General features: G+C 41.2%; 2 protein-coding genes and 1 non-coding gene across 8 annotated transcripts in view; 1 reads left to right on the forward strand and 2 right to left on the reverse strand.

Annotated features, from left to right (window-relative positions):
• LOC121862196 (required for excision 1-B domain-containing protein-like) overlaps positions 1–2,968 on the forward strand; it is a 30,245-nt gene extending 27,277 nt beyond the window's left edge. For all 5 annotated transcript variants that reach the window (XM_042360293.1, XM_042360292.1, XM_042360291.1 and 2 more), the window contains one exon: positions 481–2,968. In XM_042360293.1, the coding sequence (XP_042216227.1) occupies positions 481–642 (162 nt within the window). In that variant the 3' untranslated portion in view covers positions 643–2,968. The remainder of the gene's footprint in view (positions 1–480) is intronic.
• Positions 2,963–24,855, reverse strand: LOC121862195 (nuclear pore glycoprotein p62-like). 2 transcript variants are annotated; one of them, XM_042360289.1, is made up of 5 exons: positions 24,636–24,855; positions 10,088–10,462; positions 6,172–6,291; positions 4,582–4,750; positions 2,963–4,274 (listed from the first exon to the last, which is right to left on the reverse strand). In XM_042360289.1, the coding sequence occupies exons 1-5, from the start codon at positions 24,646–24,648 to the stop codon at positions 4,202–4,204; spliced, it is 750 nt and encodes a 249-aa protein (XP_042216223.1). In that variant the 5' UTR covers positions 24,649–24,855; the 3' UTR covers positions 2,963–4,201. The 2 variants fall into 2 exon arrangements, with proteins under 2 accessions (XP_042216223.1, XP_042216222.1); XM_042360288.1 differs by lacking the exon at positions 24,636–24,855 and adding an exon at positions 19,016–19,103.
• On the reverse strand, positions 23,184–23,255 carry Trnah-gug. Its single transcript has one exon. It is a non-coding gene; the product is annotated as a tRNA-His (tRNA).
• Positions 24,856–26,768: the final 1,913 nt, after the last annotated feature.

Below are 26,768 nucleotides of genomic sequence, written 5' to 3' on the forward strand. Positions count from 1 at the left end.
TTGGCGAGGAACTACTGTACCCAAGTCACATTCAGCTGTTGGTTGATCTGTAAAGAACAGGCCCCCACCCTGATACTTGTTTGCATACATATAACATTAATGATCAAACCATTTGAAAACCCCTAAAGGTATCTCCAGCTAACTTGGGTTAAGTTTGGTCAGTGAAATACAATAGAGTTTTGGCAGTGATCAGAGTTTTCAGTGGAAACTGCCTAGAGCACAAGTTTCTAGAACACAATTGACTGCCATTTTGAAGGGATAATTTATTTTTAATCGTGGTAAAAATGTGTTATGAGTGAGAGTAAAGGCCCCCCTTTCTAAGGGAACACCACTTTTAATACTTTATTGGGCTGATGCCAGACAGTTTTATTCAGCTGGGGGCATACACAAGGAGGGGGTAAGAGTTGTTCCTGGTCGATGATTGTTTGGAGATGAAATTTCAGGTTAAGTCCCACATTTAATGTTTTTATTCTTTTTTAGACTGCCCGCTTGCAACTTTCTTGTGAAATGTTAGCAGAGAGCGACAATGGGGAACTGGAAACAAATAAGGTAAAGGAAATAAGAAACGAGTTGGGAAAAGTGGTGGAGCAGATAAACAACTTACTGACAGAACTCCGCTATGAAATCCACAATGGAGAATAAGTTGTACAGTACGTGTATTACTGCAATAGATCAGTAAAGTATTGTGTGCCATATTGTGATAAGAAATTGTTAATTGGATGATTTTTCGGTGAAAAAGTTTAAAAATGTCATGCAAAATTAAAGATATTGAAACTTCATCATTGTATTTTTGACTATGTGGGCCAGTCATACAGCATTGCTGAACTTTGAAACAAATTTCTTTAAATAAAAATTTTATTATATATTTCAAGTACAAAATGAGATTGATTTACTAGTTTGTAATAGTTTATTAATATTAATATAGAAATTGATCCAGGAGGACACCAGATTAATGGATAATAACGGTCTTTTGGATTTAATGGAGGATCACTCTTTAGCTACATTAGCAAATAATACTGTTCTGGTGTCTTGGAAGTTATCAAAGAGTTCACTAGATTAATGATATATACTATACTGTAATGGTGTCTTTTGGTATTGATCAGGGGCACACTTTGCAGAGTAACAATGGTGTGTCTTGAGTTTGAGGCATCTTCACAAAGCAATTCATCAAAAAATTTTTGTGCCTATTGGAAAGGTATGTATCAGCCTCTTTACTTGGGATGATGGTTGTAAGCTTCATAGTGTATTGACAATATACCATGCATAAACTATTGTGTTTTATTTAGATATAAAATACTAAATGATATATAGATTCTCCTGTACACTTCATGGTAAGATTATTTAATTGTAATATTTATATCCTCTAATGGTCACAAATTATAATTTATTTACCTTTTTTTTTCATAATTTGTATGGATGTATTTTAATGGTATTGTTATGCTTGCATTTAGTGTGGTTTTGAGTACCTTTATAGAATAATTCTGAAGTTATTCACCTTCAGTTGAAGCAAGAGTTTAATATTGTTAAGTGCTCCGGTTGTGACACTACAGTATTGTTAATGTATTTTTATTTTATAGGTGACATTGTATTTTTTATTAATTCTTAGCGGAACTTAATTTAAAATATTCTATTTTTGTAGACATGGCCTAACTGCCTTAAAAACCTTCATGTATTACTGGGTGATTAGTAAATGACAGGTTTAGGCCTTCCAGTATTAAAATAATATGGTTGGAACTTTGTTATTGTTTGACTATATGTATTGTGTAATACAGTATTCTATTTTGAGAAATAAGTGTCTTGAGTTGGGAGCCTGTGACCCCTCCACTCTCAGAATTTAGACACAACAGTTCCTTGTAGTGATAACCCCCACTGTAAGAAGGGTGTCTTCCACTCCCCATGACAAAATGTATTTCTATACCTATCCCAATTATAGTCCTTAGGTTAAATTACCCAACATATTTCCACTACTTAAATGTGTAGTTGGTTGATATTTTGTTCATGACATAACCACAAAATGTGTTATTTTTTGTCTTCTGGTTCTTATAATTATGTACTTGCTCTTATGCATGTAAAACTTAGAGGTGTATGGTGAATACTGCCTGAATACTCCCTAGATATTCCTTAAATATTTCTCGCCATCAGTACTACACTCATTATATTTGAGCACTTTATTCTGGTCACACATATCCACCAGGGTGTCATAGTAAATAATTTCAGGCAATTTGGAATGCTACACAACTAGTGCTTGTACTAAGCCCAATCCATCAGTTTTTAACTTTTGCAAATATATGCTCAGTAACGGGTATATTCCCTCAAATCTGGGACCTTTTGAACCAACACGTAACCAAATTTGAGGATCTGTTGGTTTCCTGGGTCGCCTGTGTTACCCTAGGCCTCTCGGGAGACTGCGCACATTTTACTTCCACATAAACTCAATTGAAGGTTTTTTTTTCTTAAATAACAAAATGCATGTACAGTATAGAAATAATCATTATAAACATTATTTAAATAATAATTATACTGTAGTCTATTTAGAAGTCCCTAAGTGAGTTAAATGGTTTGTTGACTTCCAGCAGCATCTAGTGAATTTCAACATAAGCCAGAAGTAGAGCTCATTATTCATTATTGTCTGATTGAATAAATATCTCAATTCCTTAAGTATCTATTTATATAATTTGTATTTATTAATACCTGTACAATATTATTATTGTTTTCACATATCTTTAGAATTGTGAATGGTTAAATTAAACCAAAGCCATCAGGTTATTTATGCCAGATGCTACTTGTTGCCACTTGGGCCTGTTTTCTTTAGTTAATTTTAAGAAGTAAACCAAATGTTCAACTTATTATTGTGTGAGTGGAAGCAAAACTTAAGTAAGCAAGGGAAGAAAGGGTCTAGTTTTGAGGGTCTGTACCTGTAGGTTTAATGTTTCTCTCTTTTTGCTGTTAATAAAGTCACGGAGGCACACTGTCTTGTTTATTTTATCCTCTATTTAATTACAAAAGGTTTGAAAAGACAAAAAGTGCTGGAAATAGTAAATAGCTATTGAATGTAAACATGTAAATATTAATCTATTGGCAGGGAATGAAGCAATTGGCTTGCAGTCACTAGATTTTTCCTGTGGTTAGCAAGGGCTGGGCCTAATGGGAAATATGGGGTTTGGGGAAATGATCACTGAAAGAGGAAATATTCCAATAATGTACAGCTTGAGGTTAAGAAGTAAAAGGTGTATTTTATAGTTATTTAAGTGTTTCTTATACTTTACAAAAATACTGTGCAGTAAACTGCAGGAATTTGAGAAAAATTTAATGGTGCAGGTTCCCAGATACATCTTTGGCGGGTAAACTACTGCAGTCACTATTCATTTGTCAATGTTAACCGAACAGATTACCCCATGGTACACATTTTGAAGCAAGGGCCTTGTTCGGATTTTCTCGTCTGAAAATCCCCCCAAAAAGTTGTTATTCTTTTGTTTAAGTCTAAAATATTTTCAAAAACTTATTTCAAATCTGACCCCATTAAATTTGATCCAAAAGTTGTTTCACGGTATACCAATCGTGTGAATTAGTGGCCTTTACTCATTGATGGTTATATACACAAGCAGTGGATCTTTGCATCATCTCGTGATGAATTCGGTAATCTACCAATTGTTGTGAGTAAATAAGGATGCCACTTAATTTTAGCCTCTACTAAAATTGTGTGTGATAAAACTATTGTGCAAAAAATTATGGGCTTTAGTCGTTGACTCCATATGGATCCCTAGATTTCTTATCAATTGATTAACTAGGGTGCCATCCTCAGCTCTTAGGGATGGTGACCACAACTCTCCATTTCAAGTGTTTTCAGGGTCTTTTTCATTAATTTTTTTTTAACCTACCTGTAAGTACCACATTTTTATTTTCATTCATCAAACTCAACCATTGCCTTCCTATGCACACCTTAGGAAGGTATAAAGGACACAGATTTTACAAATATACATTTCACTTAGGCTAAAGCACGAAAAAAATGCATGACGGTTGATGTGTGACAGACAAGGCCATTGTAAACAAGTATTTCTTTTTTTACTTGGTGAGCCAAAAGAACGATGCTACTGTGATATTGCTGAAATATGGGAGCGTGGGTGGTGGAGTAGTTAAAAATTTTTATAAGAGTTGTCAATGAGGAATTTTACTCAGGGTGTTTGGTGGGGGGGAGGGTGGCTTATAAAGACTTTGGCACATGAAAAATTGACCCACCACGAGCCTTCCACTCCAAGAAGGATCCAAAGTACAGTCTGAAATAAGAGATGATAACATTAAAATTCCATTGCTATTCCATGGCTGATAACATCCAATAGTCATTGTTTACTGTTGGATGATAATATTCAGCAAGGCTGATCACTGGAAAGAATATTAGAGGCAAATAATACTGGATGGGTAGTGACTGGAACAGGTGGAGATAGTGTCTGAGGTGGAAAGGGTGAATGTGAGAATTATGGTTCTGAAGTTATTAATGGGCAAGGCTCTAATGACTCGTGTATGTATTGAAGCAACGACATTATTCAAAAGCTACTTGAACACCTTGACATAAGTTTTGTTTACCTGATGTTGCAGTAACCGAGTGGTTCAAGTAGTTTCCCGGCCTTCCTAATCCTGCGTCCAGAACGGCAGGTCAGCACCACGTTTTTATCCTCTGGCAGTGGCTTCGGGAACCCATATTTCTCCATGAACTCATTCTCGTCCAGTTGAACAGCTTCATATATCTCTGGAACTGATATATTTCATCATTACACCATGTTAAGTTATACAGCACCTCCAAATTATATCATCAAAATATTATAGAACAATGAAGGTGTATGAAACCTACAATGTATATTCTTACTAAACAATTTATTTTGAAATGTACAGTACAGTATTATAAAGGGATCACATTAAGATTAGGCACCCTGGCTTTTTTAACGTACCCTAAAGAAACCTGGGGATGATTAGGTGAGGGGTTAGGTTAGGGCAGTTAATCTTAAGGTGAAATAAACTGGGAAGATATTAGGTTAGGATAGATTTAGGCAGAAAATTTTAAGCTGAAGTAAGTTGGATGGAGGGAGGGCTAATCTTCATGACATTCTTATAAATTAGGGTGATTCATGGACTGACTCAATGCCCCTCAGTCTACGTAACTCAGCATTCCCCAGTCCATGTGACTCATTCTCCTTCAGTCTATGTAACTCTGCATTCCTCAGTCCATGTACCTCAGCATTCCTCAGTCCATGTAACTCAATGTCCCTCAGTCTATGTAACTCAGCATTCCTCAGTCCATGTAACTCAGCATTCCTCGGTCCATGTAACTCATTCTCCCTCAGTCCATGTAACTCAATGTAACTCAGCATTCCTCAGTCCATGTAACTCATTCTACCACACTCCATGTAACTCAGCATTCCTCAGTCCAAGTAACTCAGCATTCCTCAGTCCATGTAACTCAGCATTCCTCAGTCCATGTAACTCAATGTCCCTCAGTCTATGTAACTCAGCATTCCTCAGTCCATGTAACTCATTCTACCACACTCCATGTAACTCAGCATTCCTCAGTCCAAGTAACTCAGCATTCCTCAGTCCATGTAACTCAGCATTCCTCAGTCCATGTAACTCAGCATTCCTCAGTCCATGTCCTCCATGTAACTCAGCATTCCTCAGTCCATGTAACTCAGCATTCCTCAGTCCATGTAACTCAGCATTCCTCAGTCCATGTAACTCATTCTACCACACTCCATGTAACTCAGCATTCCTCAGTCCATGTAACTCAGCATTCCTCAGTCCATGTAACTCAGCATTCCTCAGTCCATGTAACTCAATGTCCCTCAGTCTATGTAACTCAGCATTCCTCAGTCCATGTAACTCATTCTCCCTCACTCCATGTAACTCAGCATCCCTCAGTCCATGTAACTCAGCATCCCTCAGTCCGAGTAACTTACAGTATTTGTTTGTCTGTTCATCACTTGGTATGTCTGTCTGTCCATACTTTGAGGTTGAGTGTCTTTGCTGTTTAATATTATCACAAGTGTTTCATAATTTTAGTCGTTTCATTTTTATCTTATTAAATTATTTGTAAATTAAATAGGAGACTCACTCCAAGAGAGATTCACCCTAAGAGAAGAGACTCACCCTGAGAGGAGAGAGATACACTGAGGATAGACTCACGGGGCAGGTTGTAGCTCCAGGGGAGTTTGCCGGTGGCTTCCAGCTCTGTCCTGTTGCGCACATCAATCAACAACACACCGCCCATCTCCAGGGCTTCCTGCAGCTCCTCGAATGTTATACCTGTGAGGGGATAGATGTATAGATATTCATTAAGTAAAATCATCATACAAGTTTACATTGATTCGGCATGTACACAGACAAGGCAGGAATACAACTGTACTGTATACAGACATTGCAGTTAAACTAACAATGTACCAATACCCTGTAGTGCAGGTATACAAACTCTGTACCTAGATAGTGCAGGTATACAGGTACTCCCCGACTTACGACCTACTCGACTTACGTCCACCCGCACTTATTACCTGCCTCAGTCGTACCAAAATTTGGTCAAATTATGTATTTTTGAGTCCCAAAGTGAGTACACAGACAAAAGTTTCATCTGTAATTCACTTTAAAATGGCTGGCAAGCTTAAAAGTGAGTGTTTTGTGGTGCTGAGAAGAAAAAGAGACACCCATTTTAGATTTTCTATGTGTTATTTAAGCATTTCCGACTTAGACCATTTCGACTTACGACCTGGAGGTCGGTCCCTAACCCCGTCGTAAGTCGGGGAGTACCGGTACCTGTACAAACAATGTTCAGTTTATCTTGATTTAATGAACTAATTCAAGCCACCTCTTACTGTTAAATCAAAACTTCCGCTAAATTGAATTTCCGCTATTTTCGCTCGATTTAGTGAACTAGTTCACTAAATTGTGTGTGATTCCAGTAAATTCTGCACTAAATGTGCCGCTTGGTGCAAGGGGTTTGTTTACATCCACTCAGTCTGTGTCCTGCTGCCACTTCGTGTGTTGTTCACTACATTTCGGTCAACTAACTGTGCTTAGACATCATGCCAAAATTATCTCAAAAGTCTCAGAAAGGAAGTGGTTTGGGGGAGAAAGTTGAAAGAGTGTGGCTATCAATTGGAAAAAAGTTTGGAAATACAGGTATAGAAAATTTATTTATTTATTTATTTATTATTATTATTTATTTTTTACAGAATTAGCTCACCCGGGCACAGGATACTGACCCACACCTGGGCCGGGGCGAAAATGTATTAATAATAACAATAATTAGTTCATAGTAAATAAAATTTTAATACAAAATACAAAATTAAAAACAAAATAACAACACTGATTATAATAATAATAATAATAAAGAACCATAAAAAATATAACAATTAAAAAAGATCAATAGTGAGAAACAATATATGTATGTTGTGTTGTCAATAGTAAGAGAAACAATTGAGGCCCTGCAATTGTGTGTAAATGTGGCAGAAGGTCAGATCAGCAACCTGGGACTTGGTCACAATTTTCGTGATGCCATATGGCAGCAGGGTCTACCATTAGACAACACATATGCTTCCAATATCTTCCCAGGCGGTAGTACCTCCCTGTTTGGCAGCTGCCTACTACCTCTGTAGTTGTGAGCGCATTAATGGAATTACTCTCGATTTACCAAACTAGTTCAGTAAAGATGTTCTTCATCAATAAAACACAAATTCTTTGTAACATACACCAAGAAACGCACTAGTCATTGAGTAGATTTACATGCATACCTGCATTTCACCAAACACAATTACATATACACACTGATTTTCAAATGTAAACATATATACACAGTCAGATACCCCACACATTTGTCCTCGGCCCTGCACTCTGCGTTTCACCTGGAAACAGAATGGGAGAAGGCAGCTTACAATATGAGTAAAGAACTAAAATCAAATGTTATTGTAAGTAAAAGAACCCAGAAATCTACCCTAGAAATTATTATGGGACACTACTCCATGACATTACCCCGGCAAACTACATCATACTTTATTTTACTTTTATCCTCTTCACCACTGATCGGCTCGTTAGCCGCTTGGGAGATCGGTCACGTCTCTGTTACTTTTCCTTTTCTTCTATCCTCTTCACCAAATGATCGACTCGTTAGCCGCTTGGGAGATTGGTCACATCTTTGTTATGCACTGTTGGCAAGTACTGGGCATGCACCGGCTCCTGAATGTACCTGAACCTGCTCCAGTGTTGGTCAAGTCTTGTCTTGAAAGAGCTCACACTCGGTGCCGTCACATCACTTTCTGGTAGATTGTTCCAAGAGTTCACAACTCTCACTCTGACAAAGTTTGTCCTCACAGTTTTCTGGACTTGTGGCTTCTTCAATCATGAGCTGTGACCCCTTGTGGGAAGAACGTAAGCCAGCTCCAAGTAAGGACACTCGACATCGTTCCAATCTCTCAGGGTAGCTGAGGTGCCGATGTGCAGCACCAGTCTGGTGGCCCTCCTTTGAACATTTTCAACCAACTGACAGTCCCTTGCATATCTCGGGGACCAAAAGGGGTGACAGTACTCCAGATAGGGAAGCACTTCACTCTTGAAGATCGTTACGAGGGGCGGACCGTCTAGATATCTGAACGACCTTCTTTTAGGCCCAATAATTTATTTGCCTCGGGCCATTGCCTCGCAATGGCCCGAGAACTTCAGCTCATTTTCAACATACACACCTAGGTCCTTCTCACATTCAGTCTCAAATAGCGCAGTTTCATCCCAACGGGATGAAACTGCACCGCAAATTACACCAGGAAGCTGATCCAATCCAGGAAATTGTTCAAGGCTTTTACCCAAGAAAAACTCAACAGGAAGTATTAAAACAAACTACGTGATATTGTTCAGGTACTACATGGCAACTTATCTCTAGGTGGACCTGGGGAGGTGTAGGACACAAGGAAATGATGAGGAGGGGAAGGTGAGAGGGTAGGGAAGGTGAGGAGGGAAGGGTAGAGGTAGGGAAGGTGAGGGGGAGGGAATTGTGAAAGAGAGGGAGGGTAGAGTGTGTGGGAGTAAGGTGGGGAGAGTAGAGTGTGTGGGAGTAAGGTGGGGAGGGGTAGGTGGTTGGGAGTAAGGGAGATGAAGAACTGTATAAGAATAATGAGTAATGAGGTAAATGAATAATGGTAAGATAAAGTTCTGAGAAATAATAGAGAGAGAGCACCAGAGTAAGAACAGATAAGGTGTGAGGAGAATTGGGTCCTTGAGGTGGAAGCCAAAAGTGGACAGGAAGAGTCAGTGAGGCTCGAGAACTACCCAGTGTACTAATGAGATAAAACCAGGCCAGGGAGGTGTAGTGCATAGTAATAACAACACACCATTGAAACAGAGGAGTGTGGGGTAAAGGTCCAAGGAGGAGAGTTTGTGTACTAGAATTGGTGGATATTATAGTAATTTTTCGACATATACTGTAAATGAGAACAGATCATGACAAAACCCAAATATCCCTCACCTTAGGCAATTTCCTGAACTAATTTGTTTCAAAATTAACAAGTTGTAGATTTCACACCACCACCAATATTCCTTCATAAGGTAACAATATATGTCACACTTACACTCAATTTACTGCTTATTGTCTTTAGTCAGATTTGGAGTTCATTATGTCTACTATGATATATAGTACAGCATTCAACTACTGTTTTCAAACACTATTTGAACTGGCCCCAACATGACTTCTCAATTACATGCACATCTCCCAACTTTCACACATCTCCCTTCACAACTGTCCTAATTATCACCATCATCTCTTTGTCAGTTCATTCTCCGTCCATAAGAAGCCAATTTCTTCATCGTAATTCAATCATTGTTTCTGACATATCTTACACTGTATACATATAATGCAAATGTAGCTACAACTGTCTAGTCTTTGACACACAACTCAACCCTTCAGATTTTTATTTGGTCACTATATTGTTTCATTTATCTAAAAAAAAAATATGAAATCCAAAAAGATACTTTAGAGATATAACCAGCCAGGTGAGGGTTACGAAAAGTTTCCACTGTTCCACAGTTTGTGATGGTAAACATGACTCAGGTGTTTCTTACTTACCAACGGGGTATTCGACACCAGGCTTGCGACATGTGTAATGCTTGGTGGTTGTAGTGGTAGCTGAGGTAGTTGCAGTTGTAGCTGAGGTAGTTGCAGTTGTAGCTGAAGGAGTTGTAGTGGTAGGTGAGGTAGTTGCAGTGGTAGCTGTGGTGGTTGTAGTGGTAGCTGTGGTGGTCGTAGTGGGAGGTGTGGTGGTCGTAGTGGGAGGTGTGGTGGTCGTAGTGGTGGCTGAGGTGGTCGTAGAAGTGGGTTCAGTGGAGAGTGTGGTGGCTTGCGACTGGTCTTGGTCAGTCTGTAACGTCTGGCCTGCCTCCTGAGGTGCAGCCTTAGCCGCTGCCACAACAGCGAGGACTAGCAGGAATATCAGGCGGGCATCTGGGAACATAACACCAAAAGTTACTTGAGGTACATTTCTCTACAAAATGAACTAAGTATATGTACTGAAGTGCAAGGAAGGTAAAACATGATTACTCTCCTCCATAGACAATTGATTTCATCTAAAACGAGTTAGTAGTGAAGAGAGAGAATTCTAAATCTGAGTTAAAGTAGTAAGACACTAAACACACATAATTAATAGTATAAAATTGCTTAAAAGTTCATGTGCCAGAGTGAAATATCAACCATTAAACATCATTCAAGCAGATGCAAACCCTGGCCGCAAACCGTTACCCGGGAGGGTAAATGTGAGACTAGAAAAACTTATTGTAATCATCATCATTTTCTTTAACACCCTAAAACCAATGTGTCATAATTTCTCAAACCATTTATCATGGCGGGACTTGGTCAATTTTAGCGAAATTTGTACCAAAAGTTTATCATGTGGACTTTACCATGTTGGTCAAACTTACCAAGTTTGGCGCAAATCCACAATCCTGTACTTGAGTTATTTTGAGGAAAGACAGACAATCAGTTGCGAGTTGGGTATAATGTATATTCTGTTTTATTTTTTTGTCAGCATTTCATGGATTATACCTCAACAGAAAATGGTAATCGTCAGTTTCAACAGTTATTCCTGAACTAAAGACTCAACTTTTTAGGCCGTTTTTACCAATTTTCCCAGATTTGTGCTTCTCTTCAGGGACCCACTTTTAATTTTATTCATCCAGCCCAGTTTCTGCCTTTCCCTAGTTCTCCTATCATCAAATTCACCCATTATCTTTACCACTAAGAACAATGGAGGGATTCTACACAACTCATCAGCCTTCTTCATCCATCATGGCCACATCTATTTTTGGTGGCCATTAGGTAAATTAGGTAAATCCAAAAATGTTTTGAATTTATGGTTTCCCTTTATGAGTTTTTGTTTCATGTCGAAGACTTTGTGTGTTTAGACATTGCCTGCTAGCTGTTAGGGATACGTTTTCCACATTCACGGCAGACAAAGTGGTTGGACAGTTTAGCAACGCTGATCCAACAAGCACACTCGAAAATCCTCTCCAATGCTTGTCCATGGGTGTTGTAGTGTAGGGATTGAAATGTGCCGAGGAAGGAAACACAATGCCTTACCCCATCACAAGAGTTTGAGGAAAAGAAAAATTAAAGGTGATATGAGTCGTTCATTCTCCCATCTGGTGAAAGACACGAAGAGACCACCACCACATACACATACTTAAGAGCTAAAAAAAAAAGGGACCACCAGAAATTAGCCACCCCAGTTTATTTCACCTGCAGATTAACCACCCTAATGCTAACTTAACCTAACTAGAAAAAGTGCAACACAGAGCAACTATAATTATTCATGACCTAAATCATCTCAATTATCCAAAGACTCCGAGGACCTTGAGACTAACAACTCTTAACACAAGACAACACGACGAACCTCTAAGACATATACAAAATCCTTAAAGGGACTTATGAAGCAAACTCAGATCTCTTCTCCAAGCTATATGCAGAACAAATATAAGGATGCACGTCTTCACACAGAGGGTAGTAGACCAATGGAAGAGTCTACCAGCTAAGCCATAGAAGTAAAAAAATATAAAAATAAATAAAAATACAGTACTGGGCTTCAAAATAGCGATCGACAAGACTACAATATCAAGAACAATAGAGGGATCCTACACAGGCCATAGAGGTCACCTTCCCCTGTCATGGCCACCGCTAGTTGTGACAGCCGTCAGGTAAGGCAAAGTAAGGTAGGTGGGTAGGGTAGGGTAAGGTAGGTGGGTAGGACTAGGGAAGGGTAAGGTAGGTAGGTAAGGTAGGGTAAGGTAGGTGGGTAGGGTAAGGTAAGGTAGGTGGGTAGGACTAGGGAAGGGTAAGGTAGGTGGGTAAGGTAGTGTAGGGTAAGGTAGGTGGGTAGGGTAAGTTAAGGTACGTGGGTAGGACTAGGGAAGGGTAAGGTAGGTGGGTAAGGTAGTGTAGGGTAAGGTAGGTGGGTAGGGTAAGGTAAGGTACGTGGGTAGGACTAGGGAAGGGTAAGGTAGGTAGGTAGTGTAGGGTAAGGTAGGTGGGTAGGGTAAGGTAAGGTAGGTGGGTAGGACTAGGGAAGGGTAAGGTAGGTGGGTAAGGTAGTGTAGGGTAAGGTAGGTGGGTAGGGTAAGTTAAGGTACGTGGGTAGGACTAGGGAAGGGTAAGGTAGGTGGGTAAGGTAGTGTAGGGTAAGGTAGGTGGGTAGGGTAAGGTAAGGTACGTGGGTAGGACTAGGGAAGGGTAAGGTAGGTGGGTAAGGTAGTGTAGGGTAAGGTAGGTGGGTAGGGTAAGGTAAGTAGGTAAAGATACTTCAAGAGGTCGAGCATGCCCAGTGCTTACCAAGAGTGTGCAAAAGGCAAATAACTTAACCAATCGGATAGTAAGCTGACAGGTGCCGAAGTGGATAAGGTACGACAAACATGCTCACCAAACACGCGTGATAAACTAAGAGCAACGTGCATAACCAAAGCAAACGTGCTCAGCCAACACAAACATACACAGTCAAACAAATATGCTTAACGAAAATAAACTTGCACACACATTTAGACGAAATTTCCCAATAGTCGTATGAATAGAGAATGGTCTTAATGAAGCAAAGTGAAGGACTCTACTGTATGTGGGGCAGAAGGACCCAAAGTGAAGGACTCTACCTGGGACACAACCCAAAGTGAAGGACTCTACATGGGGCAGAACCCAAAGTGAAGGACTCTACTGTATGTGGGGCAGAAGGACCCAAAGTGAAGGACTCTACATGGGACACAACCCAAAGTGAAGGACTCTACATGGGACACAACCCAAAGTGAAGGACTCTACATGGGACACAACCCAAAGTGAAGGACTCTACATGGGGCAGAACCCAAAGTGAAGGACTCTACATGGGGCAGAAGGACCCAAAGTGAAGGACTCTACATGGGACACAACCCAAAGTGAAGGACTCTACATGGGACACAGCCCAAAGTGAAGGACTCTACATGGGGCAGAACCCAAAGTGAAGGACTCTACGTGGGGCAGAACCCAAAGTGAAGGACTCTACGTGGGGCAGAAGGACCCAAAGTGAAGGACTCTACCTGGGACACAACCCAAAGTGAAGGACTCTACGTGGGGCAGAACCCAAACTATAGTTATCCTGGTAGCATTATTTGTCTGATATTCGCTATTATGGCAGAGGTCTTGAACAATATTATTCCTTAAACTTTAAAAGCAAAAACAAGTGGAAGAAGCAATGAACTTAAACAGGAGTATACACCAATGTTCACATGTTCCTCATAGGACGGCCGTAAACTAAAGAGAGGAGCTACCTGACTTGAGACATTTCAACACTGACAAAGATCAATGGTAAGTGACCTAGTATTATTATTCTTGAACTATTACACCTTAATTATTTAGATAACCTAATTCTTTAATGGGTGACCTGAAAAAAAGGCACAACAAGGCTTAAACAATCAACGGGTCATTTATCATTGTTGAAGTAAATGTTTTATGACCAACCTCAAACAAGACACAATAAGACTGAAACAAGATGGAAAGCGTAAACATACACTCACACTCCAGGGATGTAATTACCAGACCGACACCTCATCGCTACAGAGAACAAGAGACCACAGTTTCCAGCTGAACCAATAACCTTGCAGAAAAACAACAACAAAAGAAGTACGGATTACATGAAGATTTGGCACCTAAGTTTACTTCACCTGATGATTAAACTCTCTAACGTTAACCTAAACTAATCTAACCAAATCTGTCCGTTCCCGATCAACACTAACATTACTATTCTTAAAATGGCTACAGAAGCTGCCTTGGGAGCATACTGTCGTCCATGATTCTTAAGTGGTCGCGGATAACGTTGGCCTTAATGTTCCTGTATGTCTTACTACCGGACTCGGAGAATGTATTAGAGACTATGATGATGAAAAGTCTCTAGCGCACACACACACTGACAGACACACACACATTAATAATACACAAACAATGTAAAAGCAGACAACAAATAAACGCACTATAGAACAGGAAGGAACAATAGCACAATCAAGTCAAGGCCAAATGACTCAGAAGAATGACTAGATACACCACCAACAGCGGACGCGAGAAAATTATGTACCGGAACCTGAACTATGTAGTTATTATGCAACTCCCACCATGAGACCAAACGCTTTATTCCCCCCCCCCCCTAGCAGGTGTACCACATTACTCCACGCTTGAGTTTGTCTGCTAAGTTTATAAGATCATCACGGGTATATCACGTTTCGACGCCAGATTACCCTCAGTGTGTGACAGTCCCCGGAAGACATCAGCCTCCATACCACAACCAGTGAGGATGGATCCCTTAGCGTCAGAAACACCATTATTCCAGAGAAAAGTCGTCTTAAGAGGCCAAGGTATAAACTACATAAAAACTCTTGACAATGTATTGACAAACGGCTCACAGACGAAACTATATACAAACAAATATAAACAACTTACAATACTGGCGTTAGGGAAATACATGTGACACACCACAAAAGGGAAAACAGTTCCATCATCAAAGGAACTGAAAGATAAACACTGACATAACGAGGACGAATAGAAGGTCACATAAATAAAAGAACAGTCAGAGAAAAACACTATTATCATCCCTGTAAAGTTTCTGCCACTTTCCAGCGAAACAAATTATTCACCATGACAAGTCCTTCCTGTACTGAACTACTCCCTAGTTCCCCCTCACCTGACCTACATATATCACTCATGGTCAAACAAAACAAAACACTGAGTTTCCCTATCGGTGAGAAACCCTTACGTTGACAACACTGACGAACAATATCTAAGATTCAACATACTGTAAAACCCATAGACACACACTTAGGGAAATCAATACAGAAATGGGGCGAGAAATTAGAGGATAATACAGACTTACAGCCACGTCTATGAGGGAACTTTTGAGGTCGGAGTCAGATTGTAATTATAAGTGTTCACCAGGGGCCGCCTATTATTTTCTATGCTGATAATAATCTATGTAGGTTTAATGGGTATGACTGCAACCCCCCACCGAGTCTCCCCTTAGAAGAGATAAAACACTAAACTCGAGAACTCTAGTATAGCCGCGGAGGCCACAGTTTCCCCTCCCCTGACTTGTAGATAATACCATACACACGGGGTACAGTTATTTGTTTCATTTCACCCTTATTGATTTACTAGCCGCTCGGGTGGTAGGTCTGTTCTTTATTACTTTGATATAACCTTTAATGTTCAGCAGTGTTATATGAGGAAACCTTCGATGTTCGGTAAGGTCACACTGGTAATGACTACCACACACACGCGACACAACACGTAAAGTACAACTCCCTTCAAAAAAGACAAACTGTATCCTTGGCCAACAGGGAGAGGAATATTCATAACTCAGATGAAGGATTCTATGGCTAATTGAACAATCACACTTTACCATTTGAGCAACTTACTGTTTCCCATCGTAAATAAATGCTGTTAAATCAATAAAGGTACCGTCCAGTGTATAATGAAAGAGAACTTGCATAGAAGAAGATTACATACAAGTAGGAAGTATAGAGAGAAGGAATGTAAAGATAGGAAGGTTGGGTAGCGTGGCTTGATGTTATTTACTCAGCGTCAATACGTTATCTTATCTCGTAGGTCAATACACATATATTATATTCTTAAAGGGACAACTTGTTAAACACCTCTTCCACACAACTAGTGATTAATTCGCTCAATGACATGGACACATCAATTATCGGGGTATTAACACGTTAGGTCTTACGTTACTCGACACTGACTCTCGGATACATGAATGAATACACTTCCCACAGTAGGTAACTCACCCTAGGGATAGTTCTGACAAGACTCACGTGTACCCTGACGTAGGCCCAGTGGGTGCTTGGCTGGGCTGCCTCCTATGGGAGGCTTCTGCTTAGCTGGGGTCTGGTCGGGAAGTCCCCCTCCCGACCTGGGTTGGTAATTAGCGGACGAGGTCACGTCCCTAGGGTCTTGGGGTGTGTCCACCTGGTATATGGTGGTACCACGAGGTCTGTAGTGTACTCGCTGTTATATGTGATGTAATTCTGGGCTGTAAGCTTTGGTCTGATATTCAATCATTAAAGTGCCAAAATAATTGTCTTTGATTTTTTTTCTTCATACACTGTACAACAAGGCTTAACCGATTCGTAAGCTCCAATTTTCATTTAAATGATCTTACTCAACAATATGGCTTTAAACATGGTCACACGTTCACAAAACCTAAAATAAGGAGTAAATTACAAATATCCTGGGAGCAAATTTACCGGTAATGTCATGCTTGTCGATGTGAAAATAATAATAAATGGTACATGATGGAGGACCTGTGGATAGCTGTTAAGGGCACGTATTCCACAAGCACGACAGGCAAATTGGTTGGACATTTTGGGTGGTTGACAGGGTGACATGATGGAGAGTTGGGTGGATGACAGGGCGACATGATGGAGAGTTGGGTGGTTGACAGGGTGACAGGAGGGAGAGTTGGGTGGTTTACAAGGTGACATGATGGAGAGTTGGGTGGTTGACAGGGTGACATGATGGAGAGTTGGGTGGTTGACAGGGTGACATGATGGAGAGATTGGGTGGTTGACAGGGTGACATGATTGAGAGTTGGGTGGATGACAGGGCGACATGATGGAGAGTTGGGTGGTTCACAGGGTGACAGGAGGGAGAGTTGGATGGTTGGGGGTGACAGGAGGGAGAGTTGGGTGGTTTACAAGGTGACATGATGGAGAGTTGGGTGGTTGACAGGGTGATAGGAGGGAGAGTTGGGTGGTTGACAGAAGGGAGAGTTGGGTGGATGACAGGGGTGACAGGAGGGAGAGTTGGGTGGTTTACAAGGTGACATGATGGAGAGTTGGGTGGTTGACAGGGTGATAGGAGGGAGAGTTGGGTAGTTGACAGGGTGACAGAAGGGAGAGTTGGGTGGATGACAGGGTGACGGGAGAGTTGGGTGGTTGACAGGGTGACAGGAGGGAGAGTTGGGTGGTTGACAGGGTGATAGGACGGAGAGTTGGGTGGTTGACAGAAGGGAGAGTTGGGTGGATGACAGGTGACAGGAGGGAGAGTTGGGTGGTTGACAGGGTGACAGGAGGGAGAGTTGGATGGTTGATAGGGTGACAGGAAGGAGAGCTGGGTGGTTGACAGGGGGAGAGTTGGGTGGTTTACAAGGTGACAGGAGGGAGAGTTGGATGGTTGACAGGGTGACAGGAGGGAGAGTTGGGTGGCTGACAGGGTGACAGGAGGGAGAGTTGGGTGGTTTACAAGGTGACATGATGGAGAGTTGGGTGGTTGACAGGGTGACAGGAGGGAGAGTTGGGTGGCTGACAGGGTGACAGGAGGAGGGTTGGGTGGTTGACAGGGTGACAGGAGGGAGAGTTGGATGGTTGACAGGGTGACAGGAGAGTTGGGTGGTTTACAAGGTGACAGGAGGGAGAGTTGGATGGTTGACAGGGTGACAGAAGGGAGAGTTGGGTGGTTGACAGGGTGACAGGAGGGAGAGTTGGGTGGTTTACAAGGTGACAGGAGGGAGAGTTGGGTGGTTGACAGGGTGACAGGAGGGAGAGTTGGATGGTTGACAGGGTGACAGGAGGGAGAGTTGGATGGTTGACAGGGTGACATGATGGAGAGTTGGGTGGTTGACAGGGTGACAGGAGGGAGAGTTGGGTGGCTGACAGGGTGACAGGAGGGAGAGTTGGATGGTTGACAGGGTGACAGGAAGGAGAGTTGGATGGTTGACAGGGTGACAGGAGTTGAGGACATTCACGCACTGGATAATAAACAAACCTCATCTTCTACATATGTAATAAACCCCAAATAACATAACTTAACTACTACCAATCAAACAACCACAGCATCACCACCCACGGGCAACCAAATTACCGTGTAAATATGGCAACAGACTACAATATTTAGCTAACACTTACAAAGGAAAAATAAAATATATAATATCATTCATCTTCGTACACAACACCTCTCACTTGTTTTGTTACGTTTACATTCACGTATCAATCATCTATCACCACCCCCCCCCCGTTCTCTCAACCGTTATGAAAATCAACCTAAAATATGTCATGAGTGAGGGAAGTGGTTGACACGGTTATTAGTAGTGGCTACGGTGTGTGACCAAGGCTGCTGCTCCCCCCTCCACCACACACAATGTCCGATGACTGTTTTTATAGTAATTTTCATGTATATTTATGAAACCCCATCTTTAACGTGACATCCGGTATACATGTCCTTCACTTTTAGTATCAGTGTTTCCAAATTCGTTATGTGTCACGAGGTGAAGTAGTTTGTAAGTATACGATATATAGTATTTATGAATCAACAATCTTACTATATATGTCCTATTGCTTACAAAACTTAAATCAGTATATTTCAGTTTTCAGCGATGTAAATTATGCTATAATTATTAATGAAGTCTGATCACTTATTTCCTAAAGGTTCAAGCCAGGTTACTGACATGAAATTATTTGAATGAACGAAATGTCTCATTCTTAACAGTGGACTTACCTGGGGAAGCCATCACTGTCAACCTGGTAGCAGACGGAGCGCGCACAAGGTACTGTACTGGAAACTAAAGGCTGAGGGCAGCGAGTGTACCTGAGAGAAACAGCCAGCCTCACCGTGTGCGAGTGCCAGATACTGCTGTCTCGCGTAATTTGTTTATCGCTAAATACAATCATTGATTACAACAAAGAACCATATCTGATGATCAGTTTATACATTTCTATGATAAATTATTTTCATCTGTATATTTCAGTACACTGCATGAGCAAACCAATATTCTCTAGAGTAGAATAATCGCTTCACTGGGGACTGTACTGCCCAGTATAGCATTATTATATCACTTGGTGTTAGTACATACATGAACTAGTTGTGCTTGGTTTAATTAATACAAGACAATATCTTTACGTTATTAATAAAAACACTGTTATGAGACAATAGCTGGAACGTTGACGTAAACGTGCTAAAATTATTTTTGGCAACTCCAGACTGCAGCCAGACTAAAGAAAGCGAAAGGCGAGGTTAATGAATATAGTTATTGGTTACACAATAACTGTGTTGGCTTATGTTTACACAAATACGAGAACAAGTAAATGTTGACTGCAGTGTGTCAAGAAATGCGTGATTAAGAATACAAGGAGTTTTTGAGGATAATTTAGTGTTACATTGTGAGTATGAGTACATCCCAGAGTGCTCAGAGCTGTGCAACGGGCTTACTGAGCCTCTTAAGATCTTATTCAATAGATGCCTGGATGAGAAAAAGGTTACCTTATTCAGTCAGGGCGATCGTCCCTCCACGAATAATTATAGACTAGTGAACCTGACCAGCATAGTGTGTAAAGTACTGGAGAGCATTATTAGAGATGCCATGATGGAACATCTACTACGAAACAACTTTGTAAGGAACTGACAACATGCCAACTGCCATCGAGTTAGGAGTAAGGGTAGAGGGTGCATAGAAACTATAACGCGTGAGTGTACCTGAGACAAGTGGGGTACCACAGTGCAGTGTACTGGGCCCGTTGTTGTTTGTTTGTTCCATAAACGACATGCCAGAAGCTACAGAATATTTTTTTATTATTTTTTTTACGGGAATTAGCCCACCCGGACACAGGTCGAACGACCCACAACGGGAATGATACCAAGTTATTCAGGGAAATTAAGAACCAAACGGACTGTGAAGAGATACAGAAATATCCCTGCCAGCTTCAAGAGCGGTAGAAATCAAGAAATGTAAGAGGATGTACAGTAGCTAAAACAACTATCTGTGCAGGTGGGGGTCGATATGCTCCGAAATTTTACGTGTGACTTGTGACAGCCCTCATATACCAATATTTATCGTCCATGGTCTCATATTGTTTCCCACAAAGTATGCACAGATAGTTGTTTTAGCTACTGTACCTAGATCGTGCCAATTATGGAGGCGTACCCCATGTCCCAACGAGACGAAAAAAAAGCATTAATAGAGACCGAATGTGGAGAGGACCTGGGTGTGTCTGTTGACAATGAACTGAAGTTCTCAGGTCATTGTGAGTCGTTCGGCTAATTCCCGTAAAAAAAATCGTAACGCTCTTCAAGAGTGAGGTGCTTTCCCGTCTGGAATATACTGTCTGGTCCCCGAGATATGCTAGACTGCTAGAGACTATCAGTTGACTGAAAATGTCCAAAAAGAGGGCTATCAGGCTGCTGCCTGCGATACAGCACCTCAGTTACCCAAAGATTAAAACGCTTGCAACTGCCTAGCTTATACTATAGGCGGGGTGACTTAATTTACAAACATCTCAGAGGACACTACTCAGTCCAGTGTCCATACCTGGAGCTGGCGGACGCCCGCCCCAACAGAGGTCACAGCTCAAGGTTGAAGAACCAACAGGCCCAGAAAATTGTGAGGGCAAACTTTTTTGGAGTAAGAATTGTAAACTCTTGGAATAATCTGCCAGTGTTGTGACAATGTGGTGGATTCCTCCACTACAAACGCTGTTTGTCGCTGAAGAGCCGACCCACGAATCCAGCCGCACCTCGTGTCTAGGTCAACCAGAGCCGCCTTACACGACTGAGGTCAACTATTAAGCCACGCCTACCCCCGCTATATAAGACCTGACCTCGTGGTGACCTACCTCTTTCTACTCACAGCCACCAGCAAGCAACACCTCCTCCTCCTGCCTGGCGGCCCTCGCTCCCACCGGCGAGCATGGCGACCCACAAGCTTGTCCTCCTCTGAGCACCCTCACCAACCAGCTCTCTCTACATCACGCTTGTAACCACGCTGCTACTTCCCAGCACCAAGCTGCATTGTACATCCAATACAACATGTATACAGAGTGCACATTGTGAGTTTCCTTTCTCCATCCCATCCTGAGTGTGACCCAATATCTCATAACTCCACAACACCGAGTGTGAGCTCTTTCAAAAACAGACTTGACCGACACGTTCAGGAGCTGGTGCATGCCCAGTACTTGCCAACAGTGCGTAACAGAGAAGTAACCGATCGCCCAAGCGGCTAACGAGCCGATCATTGGTGAAGAGGATAAAAGTAAAAAGTAAGAGTAATAATTGCTTATGCCTGCTTGTTACGGTAATATCTTGCTTGTAGATCCTATTGTGCTCCGTTCGTACTATACATTCTAGCCAAGAGGGGCGGAACCAGGAAATTTTCAAGGGAGGAATACATTATTATATACACAAAGAAGGCCACCTAATGTAGGACTGAAAGAGCACTTTGAAATTTTGTACGTGTATCAACACTACTGTAATAGATGGCAAGTGATTAGACAGCGATTAGAATACCATACAGCAGAGGCATTGCCCTAGTCACAGTGTGTTAACCACTTGACCATTATTTTATCACTTCCACCACTTGTTAACTTACTAGCTAATCGGGTGGTCTGTCTGTTCTTTGATATGACCTTCATTACCCAGTGTTAGTACAGGAGGGAACCGGAGTATCCGGAGAAAACTTGCGATGTTTGGTAGAGCGCCTTCGGGTGCCTATTTCATGCTATAGAGGGGCTATGCGTGATTTAATAATAGTTTAGACACACCGTGTAGAACAGTACCCAGTCAAATGTAAATACATATCTGAAACTAGTGGATGGCCTCCCCGATAGAGGTCACAACTTAAGTTAAAGAAGCTAGCAGTACAGAAAACAGTCTGAGCGAACTTCTTTTGAATAAACACACAAATGTTTTTGTCTTAAACACTTACATTCCCTCCTTAGTATCGTCACCTTTGGAGGAACATCTTTATGGAATATTGTTTCAAAGTCATTCCGAATTTCAGCAAAGGTCTTTCCCCTATATGGTCTTTCGTGGGCGCGGCCAGACATACTGCCTCACACTCCTGTGCTCACGCAGTTACGAATGTTACCCTTTGTGTATAGAACTAAACAAAGAATTTATTTGAAATACTCTGTAACATTTAATGCCACAATATCCTGACCACGGTGGCTAGTTATACTGACCCTTTGTGAACTCTACTCTGTAATCCATTTGTACTACCGCTCACAGGACGACTATGGGGTGCACAATAAACTTGCCGCTGTAAGTAGCAAAATTAATTGATTAATTAATTAATAGGCCCCACGCTCATTGCTACACATTCTTCAACCAAATAGTTACTAATAGGCCTATCGTTTTATTATCACAGGGACTACAGTCTTATACCTGTAACAGAAAATAAAAAAATCAGATCCCCCCCCCCCCTTTGGATATACCTGGATCCGCCCCTGTGTGTGTGTATAATTACTGGCCATGTATTGTGAAAATTTGAGTGGCGGACAATGACTAGAGTTAGGTTGACGGCATAACTTGTACACGTCGGGGGACTTGGGTTGAGCGGCGTGATTTAGGGGGTGGACTGATAACGTCACCAAGGTCACTTTGGGGGAGAGATGACTTATTTTTACAGCTCTGACGGACGAAGAAAACCGGTGTCTTGTTTAACCCCCCATTGTAACATCCCGATGAGTTAATGTTCTCCATTTCCCAGTACAGAAGGTACCCGGAAAATATCTTTCCATGTTATATTAGATTACACTCTTCTCACATCCGACCTGAGTATTGAACCCTTAACGAACCAAAAAGATGCATGCGCTCTACCACTGTACCTCTCAAGGAACACGTCGGCGTGATTTAGTCCACGGTATCAATAAAACCCAAAACTGAAGAGTTCCCTTGCCGTGACCAGGATTCGAACCTGGGTTATTGCGGCCACAACGCAATGTACTAACCACTATACGATCACGGCCACAGTGGAACTTAAATTTCAATAGTGGGATAGAACTAGAGTTAAAAAATATCACGGGACAAAGTGCGGTACCAACAGATTGGTCCCGAGAAAAAAAAAATTAATCATTACCATACGAAGCACATGGGAAGAGGGTAATACTGAAGTGTTATTCGTTGGCAGTGAGTGTGGTTCACGAATCATAAGAGCAGTATATGTGAAGAAGGAACATTTAAGAACAATACAGTGATCCTCATATCAGCTGGGGAAGAATGAAACCGTGAAAACAATGATTAATTTGGACAACTCTGCGCTGTTCGGGTGGCACCCAGGCACTTGACGTCACTACCAGGCCGCCAAGTCGCGAATTTTATTTCATTAAGGCATTACGTTATAGGTCTCAGTTATAACAAAACAAGTGAGTCAATAACTAATAGGAAGGTAACTGGAACTGTACATAGAAAAAGATAAGATTTTTAACAAGAGAAGCAAGTTAAATAGCGAATGAAACTCGGACAGAAACCATTATCAGAATTTTATAACAAAAAGGGAATTTGGAGGAACAAAACTAAAAAAAAAGAGAAAGAAAGAGCGGTATAACGCAAATAAGAGAAGTCTGTGAAAATAAGCATCTGATGTCTTTAATAGTTATCCTTGGTCGAACTGCTTGCTGTTTACTGCACTGTCTAGGTACATTATATACCTGCATTGCCTACGGTCCTACGTACATACATCTGGAATTAGTGGATGGCTACCAGTGTTAGATTACCAGAAAGAATGGGAGGGAGGCAAGGGCATAAGCCCCTCAAAAAATAATTTGATGCAGTTTGATTTTACGGATCATATGAAGATCTTCCCCCCCAAAGTATCCAACTGAAGATCCTCCCCCCAGGCTAGGTTTGGGGGGGAGGATCTTCATATGATCCGATTTTACAACCTTCACTGACAAATGAATTGCGGTCGGCTGACCATGTGTGTTTTATTAAATGTTATGATTGACTGATTCTTATGTAAAGATATAACATGTGAACATCGTGCAATCCTTTTCAAGAACTGTATAATCTGTGTGATAATTGGTTACCTCTCGCTCTTGGTAACCTTCCTGAAAATTATCAACCAAACGCCACCTCTCATAAAACTAGTGTAAATAAATGATGATGATTACCGTTTGGTAAATATTCGTCCAGTGGCTATCCTCAGGTTTTTATATAACAATATGTGGGTTTTTGGGGTGTATTATGGTGTATTTTTTCTCAAATCTGACCTACATTTTTGGTGCAAATAAATATATTTTTTTAAATGAACATTTTCATTTGTAACCGAAACCGCTAATTTGCCCCCAAAATGGCGGTCAGGTTTGAGTAAAACACACAAAAAAACCTAACCATTTTTTTAGCTTACCTGCTCCTGTCATGGTGGAGGATACAGCTGGGCGATCTGGTGCGCTTATGGTTACAAACGAAGGAATTTCTTTCCTTAAAAGTGAACAATTTCCACTTACGACAGTCTTGATGTTGGTAGGGCACCGTGACCTTGTAATATTTGGATTGCTTCACTGTCGTTCTCACAAACTCGCTGAATAACAACTAGATAAGGGAGAGAACACTTATCGCATGCCATCACGAGCCTTCAAAATTCGAAATTGTGCGGTGGAAGGCTGCTTCAAAATGATTGGCCAGCCAAGTCAAGTGACGCGATGCTCGGTGTCTTGTGGCAGAGGAGGAGAGAAGTGACTGGCAACATGGCGGGTACAAAAATTTACGCCTAGAAATTTGTGATACTCCGTTAATATTAATCTACACAAGAAAAGATATGAAGTCATATATTTTTGTTTATTATTCTCTGCGTCTGTAATATTGAAAATTGGGAACCTGCTGACAGCCCATGGACGATTATTACCTGCTGTTTTTGCAATGAAACCAATACTTTCATTTTAATATATTTTATCCACATCCCACACACCCTACTAAACGAATTATTTTACAGTGTATGAAGAAGGTATTGCACTTTCACAGACATTTGTCCAAAATTGACAGCACATGAACATTTTAAAATTTTCCGCCTTAAAACACATCATCTTGCCTTGGTAACAATCACTTTCCCTCGAGCTGCTGAGGCATTAGAGTAATGGGTCGAGAAGTAAAAGGGTGCAGGGTGCGTGATGTCGAACCAGATTTAGTCTGTTAAATGCCACTTGGGGCAATCTGTTGTTCGGTTCACTCGAATCCAAAATGTGACCCAGTGTATCTAATTAGACTTGTTGCCAGAAAGTTTGTATTATTTAATTTTTTACTCCATTGGGACTACTTGATTAGCTTCGTTGGAAAAAACACCTTATTTTTATGGAAAGCTTTAATTTCTTATTGATGTATTCACCGTGATATTAAATTTCTTATAAGACTAAATTAAAAATTTTAACTTAAATGCCCTTTATTTATGTTGAATTTGCAAAGATTCAAGAAAGGTTGTTATTTCAATGGGCCTTTGATTCCTTTCTTCCTCTCTCTCTTCGCCTTTCTTGTAGCTTGAGTGCTCATTATTTTCACATTTTATTTTGAAACTTCGAGTATGAGGAAGTGCATAATGAGGTATAATATTAAGCAGAAAAATTGATGAACTTTGTTGACAATAATTTGTATAGCGTTTTTATTTCCAAATGTCAAGCTTTATTTGAGGAACAATTTTTTTTCTACTCATCATAAATAAAAACACCGATCTTGCACATTAGCACTGAATTGAACACTATCGACTTTCTTGGACTGTTAATTTGACTGGTCACTACCATTTTTTTTTTAATTTTTGCCACTCATTCAGTCAACCCCATTGTTACGGAGGTTCTCGGGGTCCATCACTCGACCTCAGCACTAGAGATCAATGCCTCAAGATGCTATCAGCACGGAATACTGGCAGGTCTATATATATATTTTTTTAGTGAAAGCTACGGACCCAAGGAATAACCAAAAAGTATAAGCAACATCACGGCAAAAATTAAGTGTGAACTGATTTAAGTCTTAAACATGACCACTTGACCAGCGCTGGAATATGTGCAGGTGTATTTAAAAGATCAGGCAAGACTAGTACTTAACAACAGAGCTGTGACCGACCGTCCTACCATCTGTTATTGTAAGCTGACAAGTGGTAGAGAGAATGAAGGTATTAACCAGTTACTGGAGACTTTGTAGTGGATTCCTCCTCTACAAACGCTTGTCGCTGAGTAGCCGACCCCGCGAATTCCCCAGTGTATGCCTTGTGGTCTAGGTTAACCAGCGCCGCTTTACATGACGGAGGTCAACTATTAAGCCACGCCTACCTCCGCTATAGAAGACCTGACCTCGTGGTGACCTGCCTCTCTTTTTCCACCTACAGCCGCAGCAAGCAACACCTCATCCTCCACTCCTGCCCTCGCTCCCGCCGGCGACTATGCCGCCCTTCAAGCTGCCTGTCCTCTGAGAAACCCTCACCAACCAGCTCTCTCTACATCACGCTTGTAACCATGCTGCCTTCCCAGCACCAAGCTGCACTGTACATCCAATA

Source organism: Homarus americanus, unplaced genomic scaffold (genome assembly GCF_018991925.1).
Source record: "Homarus americanus isolate GMGI-L3 unplaced genomic scaffold, GMGI_Hamer_2.0 scaffold25013, whole genome shotgun sequence".
Lineage (NCBI taxonomy): Eukaryota > Metazoa > Arthropoda > Malacostraca > Decapoda > Nephropidae > Homarus > Homarus americanus.

What these genes read in the sequence shown, in the direction of transcription:
- LOC121862195 (XM_042360289.1), bottom strand. An exon ending in TGGTGTCGAATACCCCGTTG is followed by an intron (nt 6,292 to 10,087) that starts GTAAGTAAGAAA and finishes ATCCCCTCACAG; the next exon opens with GTATAACATTCGAGGAGCTG. An exon ending in CTGGAGCTACAACCTGCCCC is followed by an intron (nt 4,751 to 6,171) that starts GTGAGTCTATCC and finishes GAAATATATCAG; the next exon opens with TTCCAGAGATATATGAAGCT.